General features: G+C 53.8%; 1 protein-coding gene across 1 annotated transcript; it reads left to right on the top strand.

The window, feature by feature from the left end:
* The first annotated feature begins 4,544 nt into the window (after positions 1-4,544).
* On the top strand, positions 4,545-11,794 carry TMEM72 (transmembrane protein 72). The gene is made up of 5 exons (XM_009277744.2): positions 4,545-4,771; positions 9,716-9,782; positions 10,206-10,277; positions 11,004-11,143; positions 11,334-11,794. The coding sequence occupies exons 1-5, from the start codon at positions 4,702-4,704 to the stop codon at positions 11,792-11,794; spliced, it is 810 nt and encodes a 269-aa protein (XP_009276019.1). The 5' UTR covers positions 4,545-4,701.
* The last annotated feature ends 525 nt before the right edge of the window (positions 11,795-12,319 follow it).

Consider the following 12,319-nt stretch of genomic DNA (forward strand, 5'->3'; position numbering starts at 1 on the left):
CTGGCTGTCCTGATGGGGGACAATCGGGGCAGTGTACTGCTGAGCCTTGACCCCATCCCTGGCAGGGTGCGAAATTCCCAGAGGAGCGGGCGAGTGTTCGGCAGCATGTCGGACACCCTTTGATCGCAGAGCATAAAGCAAAACAGGCCAGTTATTGATTTGTGTTCGCTGCAGCTCTGTGCTTTTCCCAGCCCCCTTCAGATCCATGTGGTGTCTATCATGCTCTTCTTGTTCAGACAGTAAAACTTTATGGTGCCCTTTCATCACCGCCTTGCAGAGGGCTGGCTACAGCCTGCCTTTCGCAGGGAGCAGCTGGGCTGGCAGTGCAGCGGTGGGATCCTGCTGTCCCCTGCCGGGCATCCCCAGCACGGCTTGCAGCACTGCCCCAGGTTTGAGGACTCCAGAGGGCATGATTTAGTGGTTACAGCAAAGGAAGAGGGGGCACACTTAAGATTTTCTCTCCAGCTCTGCTGCTTATGTGGCTTCAGGCACCCTAGTGCCATGTTTTTTCCCTGCACCAGGAGAGGAGGGAGGTCTGCCAAGCTCACCTCAGGATGCTCTCAGTTCATTCAGACTAGTTTGGAAAGCTGTGGACCACTGGTGATACAAGACAGAGTGAAACTCCTGCTGACTTCAAGGAGATGTTTGTACCCAGTGAACCCATGGCTACAATTCATTGGTGCTTCCGATCAACTGGGCCCATCTACCATCAGCCTGCTGTCATGAATATCCATTTCCTCTCCATGACAGGTGACCTGGTGGAAGGAGGGCACAGGGAGGCAGCACATGGCACCACTGCAAAGGCTCTGGGCAGCTGCCTGCTGGCTGCCTGTCCTTCGGTGGCCAAGGGAGAGCGTTGGTGTCAGTCTGTCTCAGATGGACACGTTGGTGGAAGGAGATCCCACCTCTGCTGCTACTGCTCAGAGAGGGGACCGAGGCTGCCAAGCAAGGCTATTTGACGTGGTGGTTATAGCTGAGGGTTTTAGAGAAAGGAGGGGAGGAAATAGCAGAAACAAATTTATAGAGCATTGTGCAAGGCAGTTTGGGAACTGTTTTTACACGATGGGCCGGGAGTGAGAATAGCTGAGTAAAAGTCAAGGATGTTCCCATAGGTTTCTGCCAGAGCATGGCTTGTGGTGCTCTATGCCCTGTGATGGGAATCTCCGCTCACCGCAGCGCTCTTGTAGCATCACCATTTTGCAGAGGCAAGGCACAAGGTGCGTGCTGCTCCTCCGCAGCCTTCCACGGGCAGCTGCTCGGCACACATTCTGCACTGTGGTCTTGGTCACAGAAGAATGGCCACGGTGGCCGTGCCACAGCAAAATGACTTGAGTAAAGCATGAGGAGGGAAAGATGAAGATGAGGACTAACATCATGATGAAACCCTAATGCTGAAATAAAATCCTCTTAAATCAACCCATATATCACTGGAAGCAGCCTGTAAATGTGAATCCTGGCTGGCAGCCAAAGTGCAAATGGCAAGCCTCTGTGCAAGAGAAGTAGCTTAATGTGAAGTTGGGACCACTGCTATTACGTGTCCCAGAACAGGCTGTGCTGGTGCATAGGTTTTGCAATGTTGGTTACAGGCTATTAAACCCCTCTAAGGTCGTAAGTTCTCAGTCCTCTTCGAACTGCATAAACTCATTCCTAAAAACCTCACCAAAACACACTCAAATGGCTCACAGTTTCATTGGGGGAATCATCTCCCCATTTGACCAGAGGCAGAACAAGAAGGGACACCTCTACTAAGAAAAATCAGGTTCATGTGAGGTTGCTTTGTAGGACCATTAGCCAAAAAATTCCTAAATGGAAGGAAGGAGCTGCTAAAGGAGTGTTGGTACAAAGCAAGTCTGAGGATACCTGTCCTGCTCACTCCATGCTCCCCTCCTGGGCAATGGAGTGAGAGAAGTACTAGTGCAACGATGAACAGCGAGTGGAGAAGACCTTAAGTTACCCCAGGCTAAGGGTCTCCCCAGGCGGGGGACGAGGACCCTCAGGAAGGATGACAAGGACACTCAGAGGATGGAGGTTAGGCAACAGCTAAGGGAACATGGGAGGGAGACAGGAGGTTTAAATTGTTAACATATTAATCTGCCTTTCCCAAATAGATTCTGTTCCCCCATCACCACCACCACCCATAAATTTACATTTCTTTTAAACCCTGGGGCTTGTTGCTCTCCAGAAAGGAAACATTGCTGTCAAGGACACGTAGACAAAGTCATTTACTTTCTGGGTGAGAGCTCAGTGCAGTTTAGTACGAGCTCCAGAGTAACAGCCCAGCATGCTGCACTGCCCGTGTTGGCAATGATGGGGACCCCTGCCACAGGAGGAGGCAGCAGCTTGCTGCATTGAGAGGTGCTGGGTGCTGCTGAAGGGTGGGTGCTGACAGTGCTCAGGATTGCACTGTGGTGTTTCCTGCTTTTCTTCAAGCCTAAGATCGTGGCTCTAAGTGATTCTGAAAGACTCATGTCTTCCTTTCATCTATTTGCTTTTTAAGTGGTATTCTAGCTTTCATGTTTGTAAAGAAACACCTGAAATTCAGTACATCAATCTTAAAAAAAAACAAGACAGCAAGGAAAAAAAGCATCCAGACTGTTTGCACAACCTCAGGGCTCTTAAGCCGGTTTGGTGATTTCTGGAAGCAGAGGGTGCTCCTGGAGCCTGCAGCGATGTGCCATGAGAGGGCACGGGGATCACCCAGGTGGTGCCCAGCTGCAGTGGGGTGGGGTGCCCTGGCTGGGCTCTTCCCCAGCCTTTGTGTGACCTTCCCCGCTGGCGTGCCTCTGTTTCCCTCTTTGTGTCTCTCTTGAAAAGGAAGTTTTGACACACCGCTGAGTCATCAGTTGTGGAAAACCCGTAGTTCCTTCAAACACCCGCGGTGGTGCGGGAGGACAAGAGGAAACGGGAACACCCAAAGGCAGTGCCAGTGCTGCAAGGCAAAGACACATTTTGGGTCTGCACCATTCAGCACTGCCCCTCGGGATGCTCTGGAAGCCCTTCTCCAGTCGACTTTTCCATTTTTCACATGGAAAATGTGCTCTGCCCCCAAACCTTGTCAGCATTGCCTCCTGCAAAATCCCCACCACCCACCACCTTGTAAGTGTTCAGAAAAAAACTATCTGCAGTTACTTACAGGAATTAGGGACCCATTTCATGAGCTCAGGCATTTGGCTGTCCTGGGAAAATCCCAGTCTGAAATACAGACCAAGATCCTGTGTAAGAAAAGCTGTCACTGTGCCCTTGGACCAAGTTGTCTCTACCCCAGGGACACATCAGTACAGCACATACTGGCCAGGTTCAGCTTTGTGGTCTCAGGCAGGCGAGAAGGGATCACAGGAGACAGGCTCGGCCGTTTGCTGCCTCCCCACAGGGCTGCCTGTGCGTGAGCTGAGCGTGATTCACGCAGCCCCTTGACCGCACCGCTGCTGGCTTCACAGCAAGTGCAGCGAGGGGCAGGGGCTGCAGTGACTTGCCCGACACTGGCCGCAGCACAGGTGAGCTCACTGACCTGTGAACCTGCAGCCCCGCAGGCACCAGACGTCCACGCTGCCCGCCGGGACTGTGCTGTTGCTCACACACCCCTCCTGCCGGGACTGCAATGACCAGATGCTTGTGCCGACACCACCTCTTCCCCAGACAGCAGCAGGTGGGGACCGAAGCGGTGACCCACAGTGCGATGCACCATGTTCAAGCACAGAGGAATGTGGGGCTGGGGTCAAGAGCAGGCCAGCACTGTCCCATCTTGGCCTTCAGACATGCCTAGGGCTGCCCCTCTCCAGAGGCGGTGTGTCCTGCAGAGACAAGCCAAGGACCCCCAAGCTGTCTATCAAATCCAATACAAAGAGGTCAGAGTACCTATGCACCCCACTCCACGTGTCAGGACACTTGTGCGACCCCGGTGCTGTTCAAATTACTCTGGTGACTACAACACAGAAATACATTTCACTGAGGTTCCCAAGAAGAGAAATACACATCTCCCCTTCTATGGCTGGCCTGGGTCTGTAAGACCCTTGGGAATAGGTCTGATCTCCTTGTTCCTGTGGTTGCACATCAGCCCAGACACTGCCCGAGCTGTACTAGTCAGAGCCTGGCAAAACCTGCACGGTGAGCAGCAGCCATGGCGGGGGGCTCAGCTGCAGGAGGCAGCAGGGCTGGGGTGCCCTGGGAGCCTCGCGACTTGCCAGAAACATGCCACTCTCTCGCCAAGAGCAAACATCGCCATCCTCACAAATAGTTAACCTGCCGGGAGCTGCACAGCACTAATGACTTCACATGCATTTAATCAGCTTGGGCTTCCAGAGCCTCCTCCTCGGGAGCAGGAAAGGCCGTGCACCCCGGGTTGCAAATGCTCCCAAAGCCGCACACCCCCCCTTACCAATCATTAATCACTGCCGGGCCAGCAACACGAGCAAGCGGCAAGCAATCAGGAAAAGGCCAAGTCTCCGCAGCCCCCGCAGGAGCAGTGGGAAGCAGTGCTGACCGGTTCCCTGTGGTGGCAGCTCGCTCTCTGACCACCCTCCCCTGGGAGGCCCCGGTGGAGGTGGCCAGTCCTGCACGCACTGCCCTTTCCTTCAGGAAGGTCACTTGGTCCTGGGCAGGGGAGGCTCTGCCCGCGGCTGGGAGCTGCTGGGCTACGCGTGAGGTGGGAGCTCTGAAGAGGAGCTTCTGCCTGGCCGGCACCGCTGTCTTCATCTCTTCGCCATGCGGCACAAGGCGTTTTGGAGTGCCCTGGAGTACACCTGCCGATTGCTGGGCATCTCCACCGCAGCAGGTAAGAGCTAGCTCTCTTTTTATTTGGCACTAAAAGGCACTGAGTGGGTGTTGGGACCCCTGAGCTGTCTCCCTGCCTTTGGCCAGGTGCAGCCACTGCCCCATCCTACAAGGGGGACAAGGAAACTCACTCACTTTTGTTTTGGGACCCAGGGAGGGAGAGTGCTGGGTTCCTGGCCAGGCTCGTTCGAAATGCTGTGGGAGGCACAGTGAGACATCAGAAAGGAAGAGCCTCAGTATGGCAGAGGACAAGCTAAAGCACAAATGGAAACTAAATTATATTCTTGTAAAACAGACATGGGCACAGGCAAGATGCGAATGAGACTGAAAAGCAAAATACTCATGGCTGCGCAAAACTGCCAGGCTGCTCTGTGGGATGTGAAAATGAAGGAGGAGCTCCTTGTGCTGTGCACAGTGAGATGTCCTGTGCCAGGCAGGATGGAGAGGTCCCAGCCATCACAGCACAGTTACTGCCAAAGCGCTGCTCTGCCTCTAGCAACCTGTCAGGGAGCAGGCTCAGGAAGCAGTTCAGGTTATAGCTGCAGTACAAACATCATAAATTCACCCACCTCCCTAGTTGCATCCTCTCACCCGCTGCCAGGAGTTGCTTGGGACGAGCGTCCTCTGGATTTGGTGACACATCCGAGCGCTTGGTTTCAGGTGAAATGCAGGTGTTTTGAGCCGGATGTTTCAGGCAGTGTCTCACCCCGAAGCACTGAATAACCTTCTCACATGGGGCATCTCCGGATGGGATGTGGGGAAACAGCTAACACAAAGGGCTCAGGGGTTCACTCTGGCACTGCTGCTGACTCACTGTTACAGGACAGGCTAGACAGCGCTCTCTGCCTCAGTTTCCCCATCAGTAAAGCAGAGATCAAAGTGCCTGATTTGCCTAAAGGCTGGAGGTGTGAACCAGAGGTTCCTGGTGAGAGGTGACTTGAGGTGGTGCCTGTGGTTCCTGTGTCAGACCCCCGGGAACTGCAGATTCAGACGCTGCAGAGTAGGTCGCAGCAGGCCCTCCTACCTTCGCATTTCCTTTATCAACTGCAGACAGCCATGAGAGACACTTTGCAGGTGTTTGAGCCGGATGTTTCAGGCACAGTGTCTCACCCCGAAGCACTGAATAACCTTCTCACATGGGGCATCTCCGGATGGGATGTGGGGAAACAGCTAACACAAAGGGCTCAGGGGTTCACTCTGGCACTGCTGCTGACTCACTGTTACAGGACAGGCTAGACAGCGCTCTCTGCCTCAGTTTCCCCATCAGTAAAGCAGAGATCAAAGTGCCTGATTTGCCTAAAGGCTGGAGGTGTGAACCAGAGGTTCCTGGTGAGAGGTGACTTGAGGTGGTGCCTGTGGTTCCTGTGTCAGACCCCCGGGAACTGCAGATTCAGACGCTGCAGAGTAGGTCGCAGCAGGCCCTCCTACCTTCGCATTTCCTTTATCAACTGCAGACAGCCATGAGAGACACTTTGCTCAAGTGAGGGACAAAGTAGAAAGCACACAGGTCAGCTGAAGAGAGCACAGGTCCTCAAGGACACCCAAAGCCCAGCTGGGACACTGGAGGCTATGCTCTGGAATGTTCGTTAAATGGCTGATAATGGGCAGGAATTTGAGTCTCTGAGTTTATACAAACTCCCAGTAGATAAGTGCACATCATGATGAGACTGCAACAGATAGGAGCTGGGACAGGGCTTTAACCAGCAAATGCAAATCTCTTCCTTTCTCCATCCCCATCCCCTTCGGGCCTACACGAGCCCCATGCTGGTCATATTCTCTCTTAAAGCTCCAAGGAAACTCATAGAGACCTTCCCGGGAGAACACATGAGCTTGTTGCCATGGGAAAACTAAAGCTAGAACAGCAAAATTGAAAGTAGCTTACAATTTGGAAGTGTCTTAGTGGAATATAATCTCTCTCTCTCCTGCTTGTTTTCTTGTCATCATTTTGCATCATCTGCACCTCTTTCTGTAGTGGTTCTTGAAATGAGCAGTGCAGTTGTCTCTCTGCTGAGCATCGCAGAGCATAGACAGCTGCACTACCAATCTCTGTGCTTTTCCACAGCTCTGATGCATTCCCAGTATCACCTGACTTTCCCAAAAGGCCAGTGAAGAATGGGAGGTGCCTGTGTTTTATTCCTCTGTGTGTCTCAATGGAGTAAGAAAACAGCTTGATGCAGTGTTTAGTGCCTGATGAGGTGTGTGAGGTTTTTGCATGAAATGGAAACCATGCAGAAGAGAATCCCACGGGTTTTGTTTGAAAAAAAAATATGAAAGGGAGAGGAGAGTGCATCAGCCTCAGTAATTGATTCTGAGAAGGCCTGGCCAGCTCTGTAAGCTGCTTGCAAACACAGAAGATTACCCACATAATATAAACCTCCCCTTCCCCCAGGATCTTGGAGTGTAATGGCTGTCTGCAATGGTGGGGCTACAGGGTTTCTTGCATGTGAGAAATCAGACAGCCCTGCCGTCAGCAGAGCCGACGAGTTAGCTAAGAGCGATCAAACAGCCCCACGATTCACTGCAGTGTTTGGGGCATCTCTGTAGTTCAGAGATTTTAGGCCTTGTGATTTCTGCATCTAGGAGAGAGTCCTTACTTATGTCTTAATTCTCATGCTTTCAACCATTTAATTCCTAACCATGTGCCTTTAGTCACATGGTTTGGATAAGATCCAAATCAAGGCAGCAACTAGTCCAAACAAACACCTTGGGAACAGCCCTTTGCTTCTTGCAGATTCTTCATCCAAACAGCTTTGTGGATAAAGCAGAAGCTGTGCAAAACGAGGAAACCTCCCCATCCAGAGCAGAGACTCGAGCCTAACAGCCAAGCTGTTGAATTCTGCATTCATCCGCAGGGAATGAATGAATGAATGAATGAATGAACTCCACATTTGTAGGGAAGGTTATAAAGAAGGGTTCTCAGTCACAAGATAGCAAAGGACAATATTTTGCATGCAGGATTACACAGCTCACACAGCTTCACAGCCCTCTGATGAGACTGATTTCCCCATGCCCCTGCCCAGGGCTGGAGAGGCAGCCTCTATGGAGGAGGGTGGCACGTGGGCCCCATGCGTTCCCCTGGCTGACAGGGGCCAGCAGCTGCAGGTGACACAGGGGGAACCAAAGCATGACCTCAGCACCCCAGCGGGGCTTTGCTTGGCCAGGACAGGAGAGCTGTGTGCTCAGGCACAGACTCTCGGCATTGACCCACCTCGCAGGCTTGATGGACACTGGTCTGCATCCCTGTTTGGGAGCCTGGTACCCTTCTCCAGCTGGGGTAAACCACAGCTCAGATAAATGAAGCCAACCAGCACCTCAAGCCTTGGCCAGCGTGCATTGAGCAGGTGTCGTGGTTTAATCTCAGTCAGCAACTAAGCCCCCCGCAGCTGCTCGCTCCCCCCCCCCACCCGGTGGGATGGGGGAGAGAATTGGAAGAGCACAAGTGAGAAAAAGTCGTGGGTTGAGATAAAAACAGTTTAATAATTGAAATAAAATGATAATAATAATAATATGATAATAATAATAATAATACACAAAACAAGTGATGCACAGTACAATTGCTCACCACCCGCCGACCGATGCCCAGCCAGTCCCCGAGCAGCGGCCCCCCCGGCCAGCTTTCCCCAGTTTATGTACTGAGCATGACGTCCCATGGTATGGAATGTCCCTTTGGCCAGTTTGGCTGTGCCCCCTCCCAGCTTCTTGTGCACCTCCAGCCTTCTCAGTCAGTAGAGCATGGAAAACTAAAAAGTCCTTGGCTAGTGTAAGCATTACCTAGCAACAACTAAAACATCGGTGCGTTATCAACTTTGTTCTCATCCTAAATCCAAAACACTGTACCAGCTACTAGGAAGGAAATTAACTCTATCCCTGCCGAAACCAGGACAGCAGGACCAGCGGTGAACTTCCTGAGCACCAGTGGATGGGCAGGGACTGCTCAGTGAGATGTGGAGACATCAAGCGCGGACAAGAGTGCAGTGACTGCCTAGAGCGATGCCCTGGCCATGAGATCTGGGGTCCGCTCAGCTCCATGCCGCTGGCACTTGTACACCATGACCGGCTGGTCGCGTACCGACCAACTTGCTGCACCTGGTGCGAGGCACTTCATTTCTGCTCCATTTTGGAAATAGTCTTGTGGGGAGTTGAAGGGTGTTGAAGGAAATTTACCATCCCCTGAAGCTATTGGCCCCCAACGGCCAGTCCAAGGAAGATTTTAGCCTCGCTAATACTCTTAATCCCCCTTAAACTGACTCCCCAGTGTGCTGTGCCGGCCAGGGCACTGAGGGGACGTTCATTCCCTGTTTTTAATCTGCCTGCTCCCATTATATGTTTTTCTGTTTGGCTAGCAAAGGATCTTGATGCCATGGCTACAGCCCTTTGTGAAGGCAGCTGGCATGCTTCCCCTGTCCTGCTGCCACCCTGCAGCCACATGTTGGGTGCAGCAGGCCTGGGCAAGCAGGGAGGGCAGGGGAGTGAGGCTGGCAGGCACTGGGGGGACCTGGGCAGAGAGGTCCCCAGACCGGGAGGGGGCAGAGGTGGATGGGGCAGTGGGAGGGAAGCCCCTGTGGCAGCCGTGATGGAGCAGCGTGGCAGGGGGTGGAAGGGACACAAGGACATTGCTGCTCACCTCCCCCAGCTGTCCAAGGCCAGCTGGTATCCCCAGAGCACCTCTCCCCAGCCCATGCAGTGGCAAGGCTGCCATGATAGGGATGCAGCTGGGATGGGTTTCTGGGCTGTATGTCAAGGCCAGCATTCAGCTCTGAGACCCCTGGGTTGGTGTGTCAGCATGAATCACCGATGCTGGCAGTCCTAACGTGCTGCTCAGCACAGGAGGAGCAGCCTCGCCAGTCCCTGGGGAAACCGGGGCATCGATCCTGGGAGCTGGTAGGGCACCAGAGAGTCAGGAACCAACCCTGCAGTCAGCATCTTTCCTACTTTCTCTTTCTAGTGCTGATCGGTGTGGGCGTAGAAACTCTGCAGCAAGGACAGTTCAAAAGCCTGGCTTTCTATCTGCTGTGAGTATTTTTGCCCTTGAAGTCAGAGGTGGCGGGGGTGGCAGGTTCAACCCCTCCACCATATGTAGCACCAGACTAGACTGCAACAGCAGCAGGGAGCAGTGTCTAAGGCTTTGGGGAATTCAGATCTCCATATTTAGGTTTCAGAAAAGTAAGCTATTTCTGTTAGAGAAAGTGATGCTACTGCATCACCCATGCTACTGCAGACTCAGGCAGGCCAGAGGTGACACTGGCTGCAAGTTGACGCCCCGGGGACAGAAGGGCTTTGAGCTCTCCTCCACAAACCAGCTGAGCAAAGGGTGTTCAGACCCCAGCACACAGACTCTGTTGTGAACTGGATAGTAAATCCTGGCCCTCTATGCCCCTTCTGCCACCTGGAGAGCATACTCAAGCCCAGGCCAGCCTGACAGCTCCAACTTTCAGTTTTTCAGGGGTTGCAGTTACTGTCTGTGAAGGCTTCTTCTTTATCAGTTTGTTCCTGGAGATGTGCTTCACGTGAGTAGACCCTGTCCAGTCTTCTCCAGCCTTGGTGGGACCACCCTAAGGCAACTTGCCCCTTACAGGCAACACCAGACCTAGCTGAGCTGCAAGTGCCAGACCAAAGGTCCTGCCCCTAATGCCGTGGCAAGTGCACTCAGGCAGGAGGGAGGTAAGTGGGGCCATGTCCACAGACAATTAAACCTGTGTTTTAACTCAAGCTTGTGCCATAATTTGCTGAGCATCAGCGTAACAAACCCTGGTCTGCAGCATCTGCTTAACACAGGATGAAGCCCTACAAGGGACCGGGGTTGAGGGAAGAGCCAGATCCCCAGGGTGAGCTGCAGCTCCCTCCCAGAGACAGTGCAGAAGTTTAAGTTAAAATGTAGAAAATCCTTATGTGCTTCTCAGAGGCTGAGCGCTTCTGCTGTCTTTTAGCATAAACTCAAGAGCCCTGATAGCTTAGAGGCAACACCTTACTCCAGCTAATAGGCACTCAACTAGTGGCCAAGTGGGCAAACACCAAGGAGAGATGGCCTGAGATGCTGACCTCTGGCAGATGTAGTCCCTGGCCTCTTCTCCCCGTGGGAGAGGCTCAGGCTTTGCTTACCTTCCCTGACCAACACACCGGTTTCCTGGAAAACCAGAATGAGGATCTGCACATCTAGATGGGTGATGGTTAGGTCCAAATCTTGCCATGTGCTTGGTGCTCCATCCCACAAGGATCTCTGTTTCTCTCTCCAGATACAAGCCTGACTCCCTGGCACAGGCCTGCTGGAAGCGAGCTAGACGCCCAGGGAGCTTCCAGAAATTCCTGGGGTACACGCTGCTCTCAGTGGCTTGCTTCCTGCATCCTGTCCTCGTCTGGCACGTCACCATCCCTGGTGAGGAGCCCATGCTGGTGTGGGGAGTAGTGCAGATGGAAGAGGAGCATGGTCTGTCAAAGGCCAGAGAGGGTGGGGATGTGTGGGGTGCTGGACCAGTTGCAGATGGTGCTGAGCTAGCTAGACCAAGCGCTGCTTGGCAAGATATTCACCTTGCCCCAGCCCTCAGCCAACATGGCCTTCTCCCCAGGGTCCATGCTGGTGGTCACTGCCCTGGCCTACTTCCTGCTGAGCAAGAGGAGGAAGAGCCCAGGGCACAAAGAGATGCATACCCAGGCGGGACAGTACGTGGACCCTTCAGGCACCGTGGCAGCCCCAACCATCGCTGGTGACACTGAGCAGACCTACACCTTCCACGGGGCCCAGAGGGAGCAGCACCACTCGCTGCTGGGCCACATGAAGAGCATCCTGAAGGGCAGCAAGGACAGGAGCCCGGCCCCAGTAGCTCCTGCCCAAACAGCAGCCGCGCCAGCCCCACGCAAGCAAGTGCACTTCCAGGAGAAGATGGTGCAGATCATCCCTTCTGTCAGCGAGAGCTTGGAGGACATGGAGAGCGAGGCTGAAGAGACCACATCGGACACGACACCCATCCTCACCCCACCCGATGCTCCCATCATCCTTTCTCCCCTCAGCTCCACGGGCCTCTTTTGAGCCCTCAGCAGGAACGAGGATGGGAGAGACCTGCTACCCCTGGCACTGGCATCTCTCCCTGCCACTCCAGCAGCCAAAGGGCCCCGAGAGGTGGCCCTCCTTGCCCTCCCTGCCTCCAGGGTGACAACTGTGTCACCCCCTCTTCAAGGGGCTGCCCGCACTACATGGTCCCACACCTTGCGACAGGGCCAGTGGCAGTCCCCAGCCCCTGCAGCGCTGTGCCCAGGGGACAGGTAGTGGTTCAGCCAGGGTAGTGCCAGGACAGTAAGGTTTCTGCTCCCATGGTCTCATGTGTGGGTCACCCCTACACGTCACAGCGGCTGCTCCTGCCTGAAGGGCTGGGACACATTCAGCACAGGGCACCGTAGCCTGCAGGTTCCCTCACAGCACAGCTGCAGCAGGTCCAGGGCATCCAAAACATCATTTCAAAGGTGGGCTGAGGGCTGAAACACCCCTGGGGCTGGCACCCGCTACGTGCCCTCCCCTGAGACACACTCTGAGCCCAGCAGGGAAATCGCCTCTGGC

This window comes from Aptenodytes forsteri, unplaced genomic scaffold, assembly GCF_000699145.1.
Source record: "Aptenodytes forsteri isolate BGI_AS27 unplaced genomic scaffold, ASM69914v1 Scaffold15, whole genome shotgun sequence".
Classification (NCBI taxonomy): domain Eukaryota; kingdom Metazoa; phylum Chordata; class Aves; order Sphenisciformes; family Spheniscidae; genus Aptenodytes; species Aptenodytes forsteri.

Coding starts and splice junctions, on each gene's coding strand:
- TMEM72 (XM_009277744.2), top strand. CDS start 4,702: ATGCGGCACAAGGCGTTTTGGAGTGCCCTGGAGTACACCTGCCGATTG. Junction 9,783..10,205: donor AGCCTGGCTTTCTATCTGCT/GTGAGTATTTTT, acceptor TCCAACTTTCAG/TTTTTCAGGGGTTGCAGTTA. Junction 11,144..11,333: donor CTGGCACGTCACCATCCCTG/GTGAGGAGCCCA, acceptor CCTTCTCCCCAG/GGTCCATGCTGGTGGTCACT.